At 36.2% G+C, this 18,925-nt stretch overlaps 3 protein-coding genes across 4 annotated transcripts; 1 reads left to right on the forward strand and 2 right to left on the reverse strand.

Moving 5' to 3' along the window:
* The first annotated feature begins 1,151 nt into the window (after nucleotides 1–1,151).
* LOC112027000 (protein SINE1) lies at nucleotides 1,152–4,450 on the forward strand. Its single transcript, XM_024059665.2, has 3 exons — nucleotides 1,152–1,381; nucleotides 1,867–3,193; nucleotides 3,755–4,450. The coding sequence occupies exons 1-3, from the start codon at nucleotides 1,356–1,358 to the stop codon at nucleotides 4,244–4,246; spliced, it is 1,845 nt and encodes a 614-aa protein (XP_023915433.1). The 5' UTR covers nucleotides 1,152–1,355; the 3' UTR covers nucleotides 4,247–4,450.
* A 252-nt stretch (nucleotides 4,451–4,702) lies between these two features.
* On the reverse strand, nucleotides 4,703–7,424 carry LOC112027001 (protein NDH-DEPENDENT CYCLIC ELECTRON FLOW 5). The gene is made up of 3 exons (XM_024059666.2): nucleotides 6,849–7,424; nucleotides 5,725–6,210; nucleotides 4,703–5,101 (listed from the first exon to the last, which is right to left on the reverse strand). Exons 1-3 carry the CDS (start codon nucleotides 7,371–7,373, stop codon nucleotides 4,907–4,909), a joined length of 1,206 nt encoding a protein of 401 aa, XP_023915434.1. The 5' UTR covers nucleotides 7,374–7,424; the 3' UTR covers nucleotides 4,703–4,906.
* Nucleotides 7,425–13,512: 6,088 nt separating this feature from the next.
* Nucleotides 13,513–18,580, reverse strand: LOC112026998 (zinc finger BED domain-containing protein RICESLEEPER 2-like). 2 transcript variants are annotated; one of them, XM_065777117.1, is made up of 4 exons: nucleotides 18,188–18,580; nucleotides 15,613–17,471; nucleotides 15,436–15,524; nucleotides 13,513–13,854 (listed from the first exon to the last, which is right to left on the reverse strand). In XM_065777117.1, the coding sequence occupies exons 2-3, from the start codon at nucleotides 17,462–17,464 to the stop codon at nucleotides 15,436–15,438; spliced, it is 1,941 nt and encodes a 646-aa protein (XP_065633189.1). In that variant the 5' UTR covers nucleotides 17,465–17,471; nucleotides 18,188–18,580; the 3' UTR covers nucleotides 13,513–13,854. The 2 variants fall into 2 exon arrangements, with proteins under 2 accessions (XP_065633189.1, XP_065633188.1); XM_065777116.1 differs by having other exon boundaries at nucleotides 13,513–13,864.
* Nucleotides 18,581–18,925: the final 345 nt, after the last annotated feature.

An 18,925-nucleotide genomic window follows, 5' to 3' on the forward strand; every position in this document is an offset into this window, starting at 1 on the left:
TGTGTGTTATTTGGAACTGTGTGTTCTTGCAGAGATACTTATCCACCTTCTAAGCAACTTAGCATTTCATTGTTTCTAAACCATACACAAACAGCTCATCACATTTCCTACATCAGAGTGGGAGAAGAAAAAAGGGAAGAGATCATTTTTTGGGAAGAAGAGAGGAATATATTTGACAGAGGGGTGTGAGAGGAGAGAGAAAAGGGAATAAAAAAATAATAAAAATTTTACAATTCTTGTCCATACACTTCCAAATTTGAGATTATATTGTTCATCTATGCCAAATATTTTGGCATATAGAATATTTCAGTGAGATGTTTTTTAGTTTTTGGCATTTGGCACACCTGATGCTAGTGCTCTAAAAGGAAGCAAAACTAGGCAAAATGATACAATAATAATTGGACTTGAGAAAAGCCAAAACCACCTCCCCTTAAAAAAAATAACAAAAACAAAAAGCATGCATTCCATCTAGTGCTCCATATTTCGTGCTATTGAAATCAATAAATTTTTTTTTTTTAATTACAAATTTCAAGTCATTGAACTTTGTTGTAAACACCAAAAAGTGATTACTGCACAACTACTATTGCACACTACACATACTGCCATGTTATTTGAAATAGTGTTTTAGTTACAATTATGTTTCACCTTTTTACAATTTTAATTGAAATCTTCATGATTTCAAAGAACATGCGTTGAGAGTGCAATAACGAATTTGTAACAAAAATTTCTCAAACAATTATATGACTTGTTTTAATAATTTAATGAGTGAGATTTGCTTACTTTAATGGATTGGATAGATTCCTTATTTCCTTACATGCAGAGATATATGTAAAGATGGAAATTAATTGAATAATTGCTATACGATTATTATGGAATTAATTGAATTGTAATCCAAATAGGAACAAGAACAACACCCCTTCTTTCGGCAAAAATTGAGATATTAATATTATTGGTAATGGTATTGGTCGGTAAGCAGTAAAAAAAACACGAGAAAATTTCGTGTCTCAAAAAAGAAAAGAAAAGAAAGTAAACGTGAACGAGGGTATTATCGTCCAACAAAATATTTAATCAGTAAGGAGGGATAGCGGTGGGAATTGTAAGAAAGATTTTGAAATTGAAGGGTATTTTACAAACTACAAAAACATATTACATCACATTTTGAATACAATCTCCACTGTCTGTCTCTGTGTCTACTCTTCAAAAAAAGGGAACCTAAATAAGACAGCCCAAAACAGAGAGCACTGTATCACAAATCCCACAAATACAATTCTCGAAACCAAATTGGTTGGTTTTGATTCATAAAAGTAAAACCATTTCTTCTCATTCTGTTTCTACATATAATCAAGAAGATAAAGATGAACGACAAGAAAGATCCTTATAGGTACTCTCTTTTATTCTTCTTAGTTACTACTACATTTTTTTGTGCTCTTTCTGATTCATGAATGTCATGCTATTCTAAATAGAATTGTGCTTTGTGAGATACCCATTTGCTATTTTGACTTCTTACTTCTTCTGCTTTAGTTAATTCATGTTTCTTGTTTGGAAAAGAGGAAAATTTTGAATTTCTGCATTTTTAGTGATAGAGAATATGCCCTTTTCGTTTTCCGCATTTTTTTTTTTTTTTTAATTTTGGATTTGGATACGCAGAATTGTAGTTTCATAATAGTAACTTTTTTTTTTTTTTTTTGGTTTCAAGATCTGTTTCTGAGGTACTCAATTGCTCTTTTCTTTCTTTTCTCAAAGAATTATATGGATAAAAAAGTTATAGAATCCCAACTCAAAATATAGTGAGCCAATATCTTATAGAAACCATTCAAAGATTTCATCTTTCAGACATTTTCACAAGTTTCTTGAAATTCTTTTTAGGTCTACAGTGGGTAGGAATCTTAGCCCAAAACTACAGCGTGAGTTGGAAAATCTTCAAAAAGATGCTGATAGTCGTAAATCAGCAATGAAGGCACTGAAGTGTTATGTGAAAGACCTGGATTCCAAGTCAATTCCACTTTTTCTTGCACAAGTTTCTGAGACCAAGGGCACTGGTTCTTTGTCTGGGGAGTGTACAATTTCACTCTATGAAGTTCTTGCTCGCGTTCATGGTGTCAAAATTGTTCCTTTGATAGACAGCATCATGACATGCATAATCTCGACCTTGGCTTCAAGTGCAGGATCTTTTCCTCTTCAACAGGCTTGTTCAAAGGTGGTTCCCGCAATTGCGCGATATGGGATTGACCCAACTACCCCAGAAGACAAAAAGAGGCATATAATTCATTCTCTATGTAAGCCTCTTTCAAATTCTCTATTGGGTTCTCAAGAGTGCCTCACTTCTGGGGCTGCCCTTTGCTTAAAGGCTCTTGTGGACTCGGATAATTGGAGGTTTGCTTCGGATGAGATGGTTAATAAGGTGTGTCAAAATGTTGCTGCTGCTTTGGAAGAGAAGTCTACTCAGACCAATTCTCATATGGGTTTGGTGATGGCTTTAGCAAAGCGTAATGGTTTAATTGTTGAAGCATATGCAAGATTGTTAATACGGTCTGGATTGCAGATATTGAATTCTGGGGTTTCGGAGGGAAATTCTCAGAAACGGTTGTTGGCCATTCAAATGGTGAATTTCTTGATGAAGAATTTGGATTCCAGGAGCATATTCTCTGAGCTTGAGTTAATAATTGAGGAGATGGAGAATTGCAAGGATGATAAGATGGCTTATGTTAGAGGTGCTGCTTATGAAGCTTTGCAAACTGCAAGGAAAATAACTCCCACAAAAGGGTCAAATTTTGAGAGTACTCCTGGCTCAATCACCGGGTCAAATTTTAGCAGGAGAGAGCATAGTAGGAGCAATTTATGGAATGCTGGTGGTAGATCTCCATCTCCATCACCTGAATCACAGACTATTGATTCCTTTCTTGGATATGAGTCATGGGCTGAGTCGCCCATTTCAATGAGGCAGGTTTCTCAAAATTCAGATTACGATCGTAGGAGTGTGAACCGGAAGCTTTGGAGCTATGAGAATGGAGGGGTTGATGTGTCTCTCAAGGATGGTTTGTTTTCAGAGGTTCAGGGAAGTTTCATGTCTAATACACACTCTGGGAATGATGAATATGATTGTAATCGAGGAGATTACACAGAGGAATTTGCAGGGTTCTGCAACCGAAATCCTAGAAATGGAATGTCGAGAAGCGCTACAACTAGTCCCCTGGTATGTTGCTCATGCATATTATCATGATTTATTGTTTGATTTTGTTTCAATTTTGAATAAGAAATTGTAGTTTATGGTTTTTTGGCTGAGTGAAATTGAAGTTACAGGAGCTGTCATGCTTGGTTTTTTAAGTATAATTCATAAGTTAAACTGAAAGTGATGGGAGAAAGGAGATAAATAGTTTCTTGCCAAATTTTAAATAATAACTCACAAATTGTGGTGACAAAGATTTTAATATGGATGGAAAACTTTCAAATTTCTGGTTCTATCATGTGCAACTTATTCAAGACATCCTATCTGCTTTCCTAAGGAGAAGAAGGAAAAAAAAAAAAAAAAAAACTCCACCACAATTTTTTTTTTCCAACTTTGTTTTTTATATGAACTAGAGTTCCAACTGGTCGAGCCTGCCAATGTTTGTAAAATTGTGATTCTGTCCTCTATTCTGCTCCTAGTTGTAACTCTCATTTCACCAAAGCTGTGATTCTAGTAGTTTAATTCTATTTTCTGTGTAGTACTGATCTTGACGAGTAGTAGCCACTTTGCTCTTTTTTTGTGCTTCAGAGGTCACGCACTCAGATTAATGTTGACAACATCAGGATCTGCAAGACTCCAAGAAAGCTCATTTGCTCTCTTCAGGATCCAAATAATGGGAACTCAGACTTTTCTGAGAAACAAGCCAGAAGGTTCAAAAGTCTATCCTCAAACAACATTGAGTGGACCCCAACAAGCAAATATGAACAGAATGGTTTTTCGCATGTTGTGAACTATAATGACAAAGAAAATGGAGGTTTATATGCCACTGGTGAGCAGTTCCAAGGCAGCCGTGAATCAGTTTCATCAACTGATGATGTTCTTACTGATACTGATTTGCAAGCGTCCCGTGAGGTGGTTCTTGAATTTAAAACTCGAACTCACAGGCCTGGCATTCAGAAGGCTCATCAAAAGACTGCTATGAAATTCATTTGTGGCCTCTTTTTTGTTTTACTTGCAGTATTTACTACACTACTTGGGATCAAGGATCAGGATGAAGGCTACTATCTCGTACCAACTTAATGTGCTCATAAATCATAATGATGTATATTGTTGATTTGATAATGTAGTAAATCAGGGTTATGACTAATGGTGAAAACCTTTCTCAAAATTGGGTTTTTACTGGAAGGCTATGCAAAATCTGTAACAGGTATAAGACTCATCACAATCTTCGTATTGGATGTTCAATGTGCTTTATAGGAGTAAAAGTTTTGAGTTCTTGAGAAAGATTGTTTGTTCCTTTGCTTGATTGCTTTAAAATTTTGCTTTAACATCTTTTTAAATGTTTAGTGGAATTTAATTGCTTGCCTGAAATGTTTGCTGCAATCTAATCTGTAAGTTCTTGTGATCAAAACTAATATTGATTTGTCTAGTGTTTTTTCAGAACGTGTTGTTTGCCAAAAAGGGCATTTGAAATTATTTCTAAAGAAAGTAGAAGACAACTAAACCATTCTTTTGCTTGGTTGATGGCTACCAGAATCTTTTTATTTCCACTCCCAAATAGTAACCTACAAAATATTCTTAATTTTCTTATTCAAGATCTTGCATTTTTTTTTTCCCAGTCAACCAAATAGTACACACAATTGGAGCATCTTACATCAACTTGATTTGCAGCGACTTGTACAGATACACTCTTGATATTGCCTGCAAATAAGATAATAGCAATGGCATGCTGTTATATAATTAGAGATTTGGGTTATGTAAATGCTGCAGACCTCTCCATTCTTCTTCAGGACCTAGGATGATAGGTTTGAGCAAGGCTGACTGGCCGACACATACATAAGAATATGTGCTGTAATATTCATGTCTTGAGCCAGGACTGAACATGTATAGTTCATCAAATCCTTCCCTCCCTACTCCCACTGAGTTTCTTTTACCCTGTTCCATAATAGAGATCAGATCATCAGAAAGGAAACAAAAGAAAATGGTCAATATCTTTAGGATTGAATCCTGTCATGAGTTCAGGTAAGTGGCACTTGAGAAGCATTTTTATTTATGTTTGATTAATGTACTTAATTTTACAAAAATGGAGCCTTATTTTAATTCAGTCCCATGAATTAGTTAATACATGACAGAAATGGGTGGTACATATGCTTTAAAATTAATGGACACAATCTCCTAGTTGGTTAACTAAATGTGGAAAAACAATGCTGGTGTTAGGGTTCTCAGGATGACTTGAATTTAGGCCTGTGGCGTGAGTACATAGTTCACCAACTATGGTGGTGTCCTTATCAATAGTGTACAAAATATAAATTATGTGCAAGCACAAAGCAGGGAAATTGAGATACTCCTAATAAGATTTGTTAGCATTTGATCCACCTTCTAGAAAGGACTCGGTTACAGAAACATAGCTCTCCAGAGAACAAAGTTGTGTGTGACTTGGTTCTAGAGGTGTAAGACACATGAATTGCTCTGTTAAATACAATTGTTCGTGGTGTAAGTACCATTTTTGCAGCAAATTAAATGGAGATGTTGGAATTTGGTTATTATAAGAAAATTACCCTGTCAATTATTGTGAAATACCGAGGCGCACTGGTGTATATCCGACTCATTTGTTCTTTTAAATGCTTGTAGTTGTCATCTTCTTCACCCTCCATTTCTTCTTCACTTTCTCTTGGGCTGCTTTCTGCATCATCAGCAGTGTTTTGATTTCTTGCACCCCAACCAGACGAAAGGCCTTTCAGTGTCATTTGACCCAAAAATTGGCCTAAGCCAAATTCATTTTTCTGGCCGAAATTGGGAGGAACTAAAGCAAAGTTTGTTAATAATGGTGACCTGTTGAAGAAGTCTGATCCTTCTAATCCGAGTGCATAAGTTGCATCTGGCGTGCTCACTACCAAATGGCTTACAATGGACCCCGTCAGTTGGAGCAATGAAGAAGAGTTGGAGTTTGAGACAACAAGCTCTGAGCTTAACATATCTTTTTTGAGAGTCACAACGTATTTTACTTCAATTTTGTTCTCCGAGTCCCTATCTATCAGTTCTACCTGCATTTTATAAGTTCATACGTTTAACCAAGTACTTATATCTACAAGACTAAATCTTGAACCAAGCAAATATATACATTATGAAAATTTGACCATCTATAATTATTAACTAATACTAAAAAATCTGAAATACATTGTTGGTCTTTGAAGTTTTAATCCATGAACAATTTTAGTCCCTCGTGTTTTTTTTTTTTTTTGAGTGAAAGTCCCTCATGTTTTAAGTGGTTGCTTTAGTCCTTAATTTGATGACATGGTCAGATTAAAAACTGACATGTCATTATTCCATTAGACACATGAAGTAAAGTGATCTCTTTAAATTTGTTTGAAACTAAAAACGATCACTTCAAATATCAGGGATTAAATCACTCATGAACTAATGTATAGGCACTAACTATTATTGAAGCCTTCTAAAAATACTTAATAACCATTTGAACCAAATTCGCTAACCATCTATGATATATTCTATTCCGTTCAACAAAGAGGTGTTACATCTTTCAATAAATTTATAGGCTAAAATGCCTTTATCTTGATTATAAAATAGTTTCAAAATAGGTCGATATAAAGTTTGGTTTCATAGAATTCAATGTTTACTCTTTGGTTACAAGAAAGTTTCATGGCCTAAAAAATTATACACGGACCTGAATGGATTCTTGAGCATCGCCTCTTATATTACGAAGAGCCCAATTACATGGAGACCAAGAAACTTCGTCATCACCATCGCTGGAACAATTTAAGGCTAAAGACACCCCTCCTTGAATGACAGCACCACCATTCTCATCCTCAGAGACTGATGTGTGCAGCAACTCCACCTTGCCTCCATGCCACATGGGAGCTTTGTATGATGAAATTAAGCCACTTGGTAGCATCAAGTTGACTGTGCTTCCGTTTTCGAGTCCCATCTTGGCAACGCAGTTATCACCAATACCTTCAAAGGTGACACCATGTCCACCGAATTCTTCCTCCAAGTAGTCCACATTGATGGGTTGGTATGGGATTGAAGCCACTGATGGTAGTGGAAATTCTCTCTTGCTATTGTAGTACTGACTAAAATTGCATGGAAGATAAGTGTGGGAAGAAAACAAATGTTTAGCAGGTGGTTTAGTGGATAAGGGAATGAAATAATTGGGTGAGAATAGTGAAAGTGAATTGCAAGCCATGCTCATGCTTCTTTTCAACTTCAAGTCTTTTCCTTGACAGTCTTATTAGGCGTTTCCATTGTTGATAATGTATAGCATTTTCTTCTTTAGATATTATGGACAGAATGAATTAAAAAAAAAAAAAAAGATTTTTTTTTGAGAGAAAGAGAGTGGGGTCGACTTATCCCTATTGGCTTGTGTTTACAAACAACGCCATATTGCAAATGGATAACGAGACAAATGTTATTGGTTACGTTTTTTTCGCTTTTTTTCCCCTACTTTTTAGTTTTTAGTCAAATGCTTGAATAACCACTTGATTCCGCATATCCTACCTCATCCTTATTTATAAATGAGATTTTATATATATATATATATATATCTTATAAAATTTACTGTATAGTTTTTATAATGTTGTTAATTACAGAAAATAATAATCTACATCTATATCTATATCTATTTTATATCAATGCTATATATAATAGCAGAAGCTGAGAAAAAGTCAATTCCTACAATTAAGGAGGTGCTGCCATCCCATGCAAAAGTTAGTGCAGAGCTTCTTGAGGCTGTCCAGGGCAAGGTGACATACAGAATGAACAGCCTACTCCTGCAGGAATTTCCAACTCATGATGTGGCGAAAGCATTGAAGCAAATGCACTCGTTGAAAACGCCTGAACCGGACGGTATGCCTCCCATTTTTTACCAGCAATTTTGGCTACTATGAATTCTATTGTTATAAAAACTGTGTTAGACTTTCTTAACAATGGTGTAGCCCCTCCTAAGTTCCATGAAACACACATTGTACTAATTCCTAAAAAAAAGAACCCGGATAGAGTGACAGATTACAGGCCGATCAGTCTATGCAACGTGGTCTACAAGCTTGCATCCAAGGTATTGGCCAATCGCCTTAAATTGGTATTGTAGGATATTATTTGTGAAAACCATAGTACTTTTGTATCTGAGAGGCTTATCTCAAATAATGTCTTGGTGGCTTATGAGTTAATGAATCACATTAACATGAAGAAGAAGGTAGAACGGGAGAAATGACCCTAAAGCTAGATATGAGCAAGGCATATGATCGAGTGGAGTGGGGTTGGTTATGACAAATTATGGGGAAACTGGGCTTTCATGACAGGTGGATAAACTCAGTGATGAGGTGTGTTTCGTCTATGTCATATGCGGTGCGAATTAACGGTCAACCAAGTGGCCACATTGTTCCAACACGGGTGCTGTAGCAAGGGGACCCTTTATCACCATACTTATTCTCATTTGTGCTGAAGGGTTGTCCGCTTTGTTGCACAAGGTCATCCAAAACAAGGCTCTCAAAGGTGTGGTTGCCTTTGTTAGGGGACCCTTCATCTCCCATCTATTTTTCGCCATGGTAGCTTGATATTCGGAAGAGCCACTGTCAAGGAGGGTGAGGAAATACAGCAGGTGCTCAAAGTTTATAAGGAGTCCTCTAGCCGGCAACTTAATAGAAGCAAGACTTCCCTCTTCTTTAGCCATAACACAGACCACGACACAAGGGGTGCAATAAAAACAATGTTCGGCGCACAAATCATCGGACCACATAAGTCTTATCTGGGTCTGCCTTCTTTAGTGGGGAAATAAAAAAGGAACACATTTGCATAGTTGAAGCAAAGGGTGGCAAACAAACTTACCAGGTGGAAGGAAAAATTGCTATCTAATGCAGAGAAGGAGGTTCTAATTAAGGCGGTAGCACAAGCAGTGCCATCCTACACAATGAGTTGCTTTAAGCTCCCTAATACACTATGTGATGAGTTAACAGGAATGGTTAGGCAATTCTAGTGAGGGCAAGTAAATGATGAAAAGAAATTGGCTTGGCTGAGTTGGGAGAAGATATGTCTTCCAAAGGAAAGAGGTGGGATGAGATTCCGAGATTTGTTAACCTTGCTTTCCTAGCAAAACAGGGGTGGAGACTCCAAACAGATCCCTCATCCCTGTTTTATCAGGTATACAAGGCAAATACTTTCCAAGCTGTGATTTTGTGGATACGGACATGGGGTGCCAGACCTCATATGCATGGAGGAGCATTATGGCAGCATAGCCTCTGGTGAGATGGGGAATGAGATGGCAAGTGGGAGATGGTACACGGATAAAGGCTTGGAAAGATAAATGGATTCCAAGTCCACGAACATATAAGGTTATTACACTAGAGAGGGTGCTGGGGCAATTACAATGGGTCAGTGACCTTATTGATGAAGATAGCAAGGAATGGAAGAGGGACCTACTCAGCCAATGCTTTCTACCATAGGATACAGATGCTATCCTAAGCATACCATTGAGTGTCATTGGAGCAAGGGATAGAGTGATATGGGCTGAAAACAAGAATGGACGGTTCACAATTAAAAGTGCATATAGACTAGCACAGGAGGAATAATGGGATATTGTGTTGGCGGAAGGCTCGAACTAGTCACCAATGAAATAGACTTGGAAGAGATTATGGCAGATGAATGTGCCAAACAAGGTCAGAAATTTTGCGTGGAAAGCTTGTAGAAATATCCTAGCCACAAAAGAAAATTTACGGCAGAGAAACATCACTAAAGATAACACATGTGAGGTATGTGGGGAGCAGGTGGAGACCATTAGCCATTTATTTTGGTTCTGTGAACATGCAAAAGAGGTGTGGTCATCAAGAAAACTCTCCTTCCCTTTTGACTTTCAACCTTCGTGGGGCTTTATGGATGTGATATGGCTTTTTCAAAAGTGGGAGGAGTCACGGCCAAGAATTTTGGAGCGGACAGTCATGATCTACTAGGGGATATGGAAAAATAGGAATGAAGTAAATCATGGGGGCAAGCGACGGAGTGGACTGGCAGTGACAAGGAGCTCCCTTAGCTTGCTAGGGGAATTCCAAATAGCAAACGAATGACCAATAACCATCATTGAACAGAACCAACCTGTAAAATGGGTCCCACCTCCGACGGGATGCTATAAAGTGAACGTTGACGAGGTTGTGTTCTCTAAACAGAAGCAAGCTAACGTGGGAATGGTCGTTAGAGATGAAGCAGGACTGGTGATAGCAATGCTTTGTCGAAAACTATATACTCTGTTGGGGCTGTTGGAGATTGAGGCAAAAGCCATGGAAGCTGGGGTCAAATTTGCGATAGAGGTCGGGGTTCGGGATGTGTTGTTTGATAGCGACTCATTAGTGCTCACCAATGCTATTCACGGACTAAATGAAGCTGCCCCATCTATTCAAAATTTGGTCAAAGGAATACTCCAAAGTGCTCAAGGATTTCACACTTTTGCTTTTTCGCTCCTGCCCACACATTGGCCCAACATGCAGTGGATGTGGAGGATTTTCTAGTTTGGCTTGAGTGTCTGGGTTGTATTATGCATGCATGCATGTAGGATGTACGTGCTTTTTCCAATTATGAATAAAAATTGAGTATTTCCCATTAAAAAAAGAAAGAAAAAAGGAGGTGTTGCCATATAGAAAAAGTGCCTATCTAAAATTCAGACATGTATATAGTTTAATCTTTAAAAAATTGTACGGTGCATTGTTTGGAGAGGCTTCCTATGATAGCGTTAAAACAATCTAATGGTCTCTGAGTATAAATACAACAATAACTACTTAAATGGGTAAATTACATTCAAAAGGCTTGCCCGTATACGGAGAAAGAGAGAGAGCAGAGTTGTTCGTTGGACCCCAAGAGAAAGAGAGAAAGATCCAAGGAAGCCGTTGTCCATTCCCTAGCCAGACTTAGACCATCGGACAGCAAACACAGAAAGAAACTATTAGGTCATGTATCAACCACCCAAATCGATGGAACCGCACCGGTAAATTTTTTCTTTTTCCATTTTTCAGATTTGGGTATGAAATGTTACTTTTAATTGATTTTTTTTTTTTGTTGGGTAGGTTTAGATTTGATTCGTTTTTGTTTTAGGTTTTCTATTAAAATGTTTGTAGATATTTGCTTTTGTTTTTTGTTTTTTTTTTTTTTGTTTTACTGTCAATTTAGGAATTTGGATTCATAACCCTTTTTCCTCTCTATTTGTTAAAATCAAAATCAAGGAAAACCCTCACGGTTTAAAACAAAAATACCGTTAAATTGAAAGAGGCCGAAAGTCTGATAAACAGAGAGAGAAAACGAGTCGATTAGGTGCAGAGAGTTGGGAGAGAGAAAAATCTAAGAAATCAAACATAAATTTATGCCACATTTACGTTTTAAAAAAACTGGAAAAATTGTGCCTTTTCCCTAAAGCCATTAAAGTAACCGTGTACAACGTTTGGTTTTTGGGTAATTAACGTTGCTTTTCTCTTACTGCTAATAAATACCATCCTTTAACCAATCTGGAAAAGCCTTCACAAACAGTTTCATTTTGCAAACCACGCACCTGTGTCTTTCAAAAAATCACTGACAATCCCAAGGCCAATTGACTATGCTAACAACAGACACAACGTTTTATACACTGGGCAGTTACAAATTTTGCCCATTACATATTCCTTTCTTCTCCCAGTCTTTGTATTTTATCCCCCTCTCCCGCACTCTGTACTTTATTTCTTGCAACACAATTTTTTCCCTATTTGCAAGCAAAGCCTCAAAGCAAAACATCCACAAGGCACTTTGAGAAGAAATAGAGAGCCGGAAAGAGAAGTCTGAGGGCTGCCAACATTGTCAAGCCAACACCCTCCTTCAGTCGGCATCCCACCACCGTAATACTACCGTCACCACATCGGTAAATGTATTTTCTTATGCACAAAAAATTTGATATGGACTGCTTAGTTTTGATTTAGGCATCTAGCCTAGATTTGGTTTTGATTAAGGTTTAAAATTTGGAATTGGTTTGAGGGAGTTAGAAAAATGAGAAAAAGAATGGTATGATTGGACAACTCTGAAAAATGTTGCATGTCATGTGTTTGAGGAAATTTCTATTTGACAGCTGGTACATAATCCTTTGATTCAATCTTTTCTTTTCCCTATCTTGATATAAATTTTGGCCTTTTGTTGGATTCACAAAATCCAATTGACCACAAGTGTTTAATTTTTGTGTGTAAGGTTTTTGTTGTAATTGATTTCTTGGCTTAGTTGGTTTGCAGCAGTTTTTCTGCTTTTGGGAAATTCTTAGATTCCAACATAAATAAACAAGGCAATATGTGGCACTGGTATGAAAACCATGAATATTGGCACACCTTTGGGGTTTGTAAGTTGGAAAATAGGATTACAAACCATGTGCATGTTACAGTAGTTTTTAGCAGCCCCTAAAAAGAAGAGACATGTTATTCTTATTCTTGATTTAGTTCATGTTAACTACATGTCTAGCCTATTGTTTTTGCTGCATAATGCAATTTTGGGTGTTGGTCCATTTCTTGAAGACAATGCATGAGGAAGTCTTGATCTAACTCATTGTAAAGGTCGGAACCTTAAGTTCATGAATTACACTTCATAAGTTGCCAAAAACAAAATCTATATTTAACATTGTCATGGAACTGACTCGTTCATGACTAGGGGTGGCAAATGGGTGGGTTGGGTCATAAATGGGTTGGGTCATAAATGGGTTGGGTATGTAATGAACCATTTATCCATTTATGACCCGTTTATAAATAAATTAATTATCCATTACCCGCCCAACCCATTTAATTAGTAACCCGCCCATTTAACCCAATATGACCCAAATACCTCTCAAACTAGTTGAATACCCTATTGACTTCCAAAATTACCAAAATACCCTTAAATACCCAAAATAACCCAAATACCCCTACAATTTCAAAATTACCAATATACCCTTGGACATCCAAAATTACCAAAATACCCTTTTATCCAAATGAAAATGAGTGTATGTTTACTGGTAGTTTGAAAGAAAAAGGATGGATAATAGTTATTAGAAAACTGGAAAAGGAAAATAATTGACAATTGTATATATAGTTTACTCCACAATGAAAAAGGAATCCCACAATGAAAAAGGAAAAAGAAAAAGGATGGATAACAGTTAACTCCACAATGAAAACCACTAAAAATTTGAAGCCAAAGATGGTTGCAACTTGCACCTAAACAACTCCAAAATTGGCTGTCACGTGCTTTAAAGAATCAAATGTGGAGGAATCCCAGGATATCATCAAATATAGTTTTAGTACAAACAAGGCAAATGGAAGACAAAGTTTGAAAGAAAAAGGATGGATAATAGTTATTAGAAAACTGGAAAAGGAAAATAATTGACAATTGTATATATAGTTTACTCCACAATGAAAAAGGAATCCCACAATGAAAAAGGAAAAAGAAAAAGGATGGATAACAGTTAACTCCACAATGAAAACCACTAAAAATTTGAAGCCAAAGATGGTTGCAACTTGCACCTAAACAACTCCAAAATTGGCTGTCACGTGCTTTAAAGAATCAAATGTGGAGGAATCCCAGGATATCATCAAATATAGTTTTAGTACAAACAAGGCAAATGGAAGACAGGATTTCATCAAATATGTGGAGGAATCCTAGGATTTCATTCTTCAGGTACACTTGTCTCACCAAACCACCGCGAAGGATCAAATCTAGAACCACCTGACAAAGTATCAAAAAATTCATTCTTATTACAATATACATGCATACACATATTATACCTATAAAAATGAAAACAGAGAGATATGCATATATAATTGATCATTCTATAAAGGCAAATCATCACAGATTTTTTATTTTTATTTTTTGAGAATCACAATTTGAAACAAGCACGAGTATATGCATTATAATTGATCATTCCAAACTCTTTATTAAGTTGTGCTGTACTCTTTTTAGTACTTTGAAGTACATTTCAATTGGCTGGTTGGATGATTTTGGTGGTACATTTCCAACTTAAACATGTTGATAACTATCCTAATTAGGCCAAAGTCTGCATTCTTGTTTCTGCGGTGACAGGACTCCCTTATCGTTAATGGGAGGTCCAAATGTTTCGTTCTTACTATCAACTATTTTCAGAATCATTAGCTCTAGTGGAACAGTACGTTCTTACTGCATATGCATTGATTTCTTAACCTCAAACTATACACTTTGCTGTCCCCAAATTATTCCTTATCTCATCTAGTGTGAGTCTTAGATTCCATATCATTCTGATGATGAATAACCCCAGAACCTTAATTATATGACTAGGATATTGACTAGAGTATACTTGACAGGTTAAAATTAAATATTTAGTAACTATAACAGCGGCCAAAAATAACAAAAGTAGGGTTCTCTCCTTCACTTCCTCATGACCATGTTACACAGACAAACTCAAACCTCCTCAACCCAGGCTGCAACCTCTAACCTGGCATGCCTAGTTGTCAGATCATCATGTTTTATCGTCCAATGTTGGACTGAGATCACGAGTCAGGCTACAAGCAGAACATTACATTAACACATAGAAAGCTAGTGCAACTAGATCCCAAAACCAAATTATTTAATTTCAGATTTTGAATAGAATCAACAAATAGGTGAAACCATAAAACAATTTGCATTCATTTCTGATTTGCAGCTATTTATGGGGAATACACAAGCAGTGCAGGGCTAACATGCATCCTTTAGTGCTCGAAGGTTTTATTTTAAAGAGAGAGAACTTAATATTATTATGCAGAGCATTTGAAGAAAGTAAAAGTATGAAGCGATTGTTTGATGCTATGATTTGAGAAATTTACATTTAGGTAGAAAATGTTTCCAGTTGTTTAGTCCAATATTCGTTGAAGCACAATGATGTCATGCTAGTTTTTATTCTAGGTAGTCAACATATTGACTGATCATCACATACAACTTGAACAAGTTTATAAGAAGCAATGATGTCAAAGTATGCTAGTTTATAAGAAACAAGAAAGACTCGTTGAAGCACAAGGTTGTTGATTTGAGTCCAGCTGCTATTTCTGCAGTAAAAGTTCAACCATCTGAACCAATAACATACAACTTAAACCCTGCAGCCATCTTCGTGGTTTCATCAAACTCACAACCAAACATATCAACACCACCACAGAACTTACAATTAGGGAACCAAATATACATCATATCATCAGGCTTTTAATTAGAAATATATTAAAAACAACAAATAATCCAGAAAATAATACTTGGCATTTAATTAGAACTAATTGAGCTGGAATTATTAAAATTACCTAATCCTCATCATTATATGTAACGTGTCCAGAAATGCATAGGTGTTCAAAATCCTCCACAAGGTGCTCGTCATCATGATCAAGTATAACTAGCAAAGTAAAAAACTAGTAAGTAAATATAAAAAGGGAGAATGCATAATATAATAAAAATTACAAGTATATGAAAAAGATATTTACCTTGCCCACCAAACAACCAGCTACGGGAACATAACAAAGCCTCTGCATTTTGTGGCAATATACAACTGCGGTACTTATCAAGAATTCGACCACCAATGCTAAATGCAGACTCTGAGGCAACAGTAGTGATAGGAATACTCATAATGTCATGAGCCATTAGTGAAAGTTCTGGAAAGCGAACACAATGTGATTCCCAATATTCAAGAATATCCAAGTCCAAATGAGTGTTATGGTCAAACCGGGCCTCTTCCAAATACACATCTAATTGTGACTTACTATTGATTGAACCAAAAATTTGACTCTCAAATGTATCAAAACCAGCAATATCAGCATCTCTTACCTTCTCATTAGCACCACTACTAGATGCATTTTCAACCATATCGTGTGCTTCATAATTAGTGGCGCGTAAATATCCTTCGAAAAGGGAATATAACTTGTCACGAAGATCCATCACCATTTTTGTCCCATCAGTGCCATAAAGTCGCCTATAACTGAACTCCACAAACTGCAACTTATACCGAGGATCTAAAATTACAGCAAATGATAGCACAATGCTGTAACAATCCCAGTACTTATCAAATTTTTCTTTCATGCTTTTTGCCATTGCACTAATTACTATATCATCATCTTCCATCTCTTCTAAAATACGCAAATGAATTTTCCATACACCATGAAAGTATAAGTTGGCAGTAGGGTATTGAGTGCTTGAAAAGAGAGTGGTGATGTCATAAAATGGCTTCAAAAACTTTGCTATCTTCCCGGCCTTATCCCATTCATCATCTGAGGGACAAGTGTGAAAGCTTCCATCAACAATGCTCAAATTGTGAAATGCATCCCGAAATGTAAGAGCTATCTCAATCATTAAATATGTTGAGTTCCATCTTGTTGGCACATCTTGTCGCACTTTCTTACTAGTTAAATTAGGGAGTTCTTGAAGACATTCGGCAAATCTTAACTTCCTAGTATCATTGCCTCTCACATATTTAACACTTTCACGTATGTTGTGCACAACATGCTCTATAATTTTCAAACCTTCTTGTACAATAAGGTTTAAAATATGAGCACCACAACGAACACGAAAGAACTCACCACTACAAGGCAAAGATGATCTAAAAGAAGGGTTTTTCGTCAAACTATTCACCAAGGTATCATTGTAAGAAGCATTGTCTAAAGTGATTGTAAATACTTTTTTCTCAATGCCCCATTCTTTTAGAATGTTAAACAATCTCTCTCCCAAAATCTTACCACTACGAGGAGGTGGCGTATGAGAAAAACATAAAACCCTCATTTGCAACTCCCAATTTGCATCAATGTAGTGTGCAGTAAGAACCATGTACTCATCCGTTGTGGAAGATTTCCACAAATCTAATGTTAAGCAAATCTTGCCCGGGACTAACTCTAAAGCACGTTTGAGATTTTCTCTTTCTCTCTTATAGATTTTCAAAACATCTGACTTTGTTGTATTCCTACATATTGGCTTAACATCAGGATTTAGAAAAATATGAAGCTCTCTATTAACCTCATGCTCTACAAATGAAAATGAGTAATTATGCCTAATAATTGCCATTGCAATCTTCTCACGATACATATCTTGATCAAGGGGAGGACGGTAAGGCACACTATCATTTTCTTGATGACATTTCTTAGCATGACGACGTAAATTACTAGTCCCATTCTCCTTATCTGCTGTTAAAATATTAGTACATCTTCTGCACTTGACTTTTCGATGGCCATCTTCATATAAAGGTAGTATTTCAAAATCATTCCACACTTCAGAAGTCCTACTCCTACTTCTTTTGCTACCACTTGAAATTGTTTGTTCAACTTCATCCATCCCCTCCGTTACAGACATGATTCACCTTAAAAGATAAGGCAATCAAAATGACAATTTCTACAAATATACATTTCAAATCAACCAAATATATATTTCTACAAATATATATTAATGAGCATTTCAAATATTAATTCAATTCCATACAGACGGTAGCATGCTTATAACTAAACACAAATAAATGGAAAGAGAATAGAAACATTGTAATTTGCAAATTACAGGACTAAAAATTATATCAACAAATTATAAAACAATAATAATGGTTGTTTTCTGTCCAAAAGAAAAAAATTAACAAAAAACTTCAATATAGTCTGTCAATTTCACTTTTGTCTACACTAACAGAACAAAGTAAACTATTACTAGTGGTTTTTTTTTTTTTTTTTTCAATCATTATACAAACAATCAGTTTAGAATGCTAGAGACACCTATGGGCATCAACCTTTAGACCTTAGACACCCACGTGAAGCTTAAAAGGCACACTATATTACAAAGCTCTTGGTTATGAGGTTAAAAGATTCCATTAACAAAAAATGCATGTACTAAAACCATTACTACCAACACTAATAACAGAGAACAACCCGTAACTAAGTTCCATGAGAGTATAGTTCTCACAGGCATTCTATCAAACACCTGGTCAGCAATCTCAAACAACTATACTAATCATCCACAACTTTCAAAACAAAAATAAAATGCCCACATAAACCAAAATAGAAACAGTAAAAATAAAGAAGAAAAAACACTCACCTTGGGTCTGTCTTAGAAGCAACCGGCAAGGCAACAACTGAACATTTGGGAGATAGGAAGAGGCGAGAGAAAAAAACAAATAGAAGAGAGAGTGTGTTAGGCCCTTTCAAACCCAAACTTCAGAAAACACTACCTGAGAAATCAACCCAAGCACTGAGTGATTCAGGTACGTTCCATCTCTCTCTAAAATTTCCTTATTTTTTTTGTTTGGTTACTGAGAAAATTTGAGGGAAAAAGAGTGAGACTGAGCTTGAGAGGGCGTGTTTAAGGAGAGTGAGACAGAGCTTGAGAGGGCCGAAGATCTTAGAAGGGTTAAGTGGGTTTATTTATTTTTAAATTTTAAATGGGTTTAGTGGGTGTTAGTGGATTTACCCATTTAAGCCCATCTAACTAAATAACCAAATAGGTCTTTACCCATTTAACCCAAATATTAAATGGGTTGGGTTAAGACTTATCCAAATAAAGTGGGTAATGGGCGGGTAAATGGATATGGTTAAAATTTGCCACCCCTATTCATGACTAATTATAATTTAAAATGCAGTTTCCTTCATACTGATGATCCATTGTCAATCACATGACCATATATAAATGGTTGTGGAACCTAACGAATTGACAATGAATGCATCTTTCTAATTATTTTTTTGATAAGCTTTTGATACCATTTTTAGATATTTGGTTGTGTAATGATTGGACTAATTGTTATACTAATAGTTGGTACATGTTAACAATTAACTGATT

The sequence above is a fragment of the Quercus suber genome, unplaced genomic scaffold, assembly GCF_002906115.3.
Source record: "Quercus suber isolate HL8 unplaced genomic scaffold, Cork oak 2.0 scaffold_148, whole genome shotgun sequence".
NCBI lineage: Eukaryota > Viridiplantae > Streptophyta > Magnoliopsida > Fagales > Fagaceae > Quercus > Quercus suber.

What these genes read in the sequence shown, in the direction of transcription:
- LOC112027000 (XM_024059665.2), top strand. Translation starts at nt 1,356, where the DNA reads ATGAACGACAAGAAAGATCCTTATAG. An exon ending in GACAAGAAAGATCCTTATAG is followed by an intron (nt 1,382 to 1,866) that starts GTACTCTCTTTT and finishes AATTCTTTTTAG; the next exon opens with GTCTACAGTGGGTAGGAATC. An exon ending in GCGCTACAACTAGTCCCCTG is followed by an intron (nt 3,194 to 3,754) that starts GTATGTTGCTCA and finishes TTTGTGCTTCAG; the next exon opens with AGGTCACGCACTCAGATTAA.
- LOC112027001 (XM_024059666.2), bottom strand. Translation starts at nt 7,373, where the DNA reads ATGAGCATGGCTTGCAATTCACTTTCACTATTCTCACCCAATTATTTC. An exon ending in ATGCTCAAGAATCCATTCAG is followed by an intron (nt 6,211 to 6,848) that starts GTCCGTGTATAA and finishes TATAAAATGCAG; the next exon opens with GTAGAACTGATAGATAGGGA. An exon ending in ATTTCACAATAATTGACAGG is followed by an intron (nt 5,102 to 5,724) that starts GTAATTTTCTTA and finishes ATTATGGAACAG; the next exon opens with GGTAAAAGAAACTCAGTGGG.
- LOC112026998 (XM_065777117.1), bottom strand. Translation starts at nt 17,464, where the DNA reads ATGTCTGTAACGGAGGGGATGGATGAAGTTGAACAAACAATTTCAAGT. An exon ending in CTGGTTGTTTGGTGGGCAAG is followed by an intron (nt 15,525 to 15,612) that starts GTAAATATCTTT and finishes TTACTTTGCTAG; the next exon opens with TTATACTTGATCATGATGAC.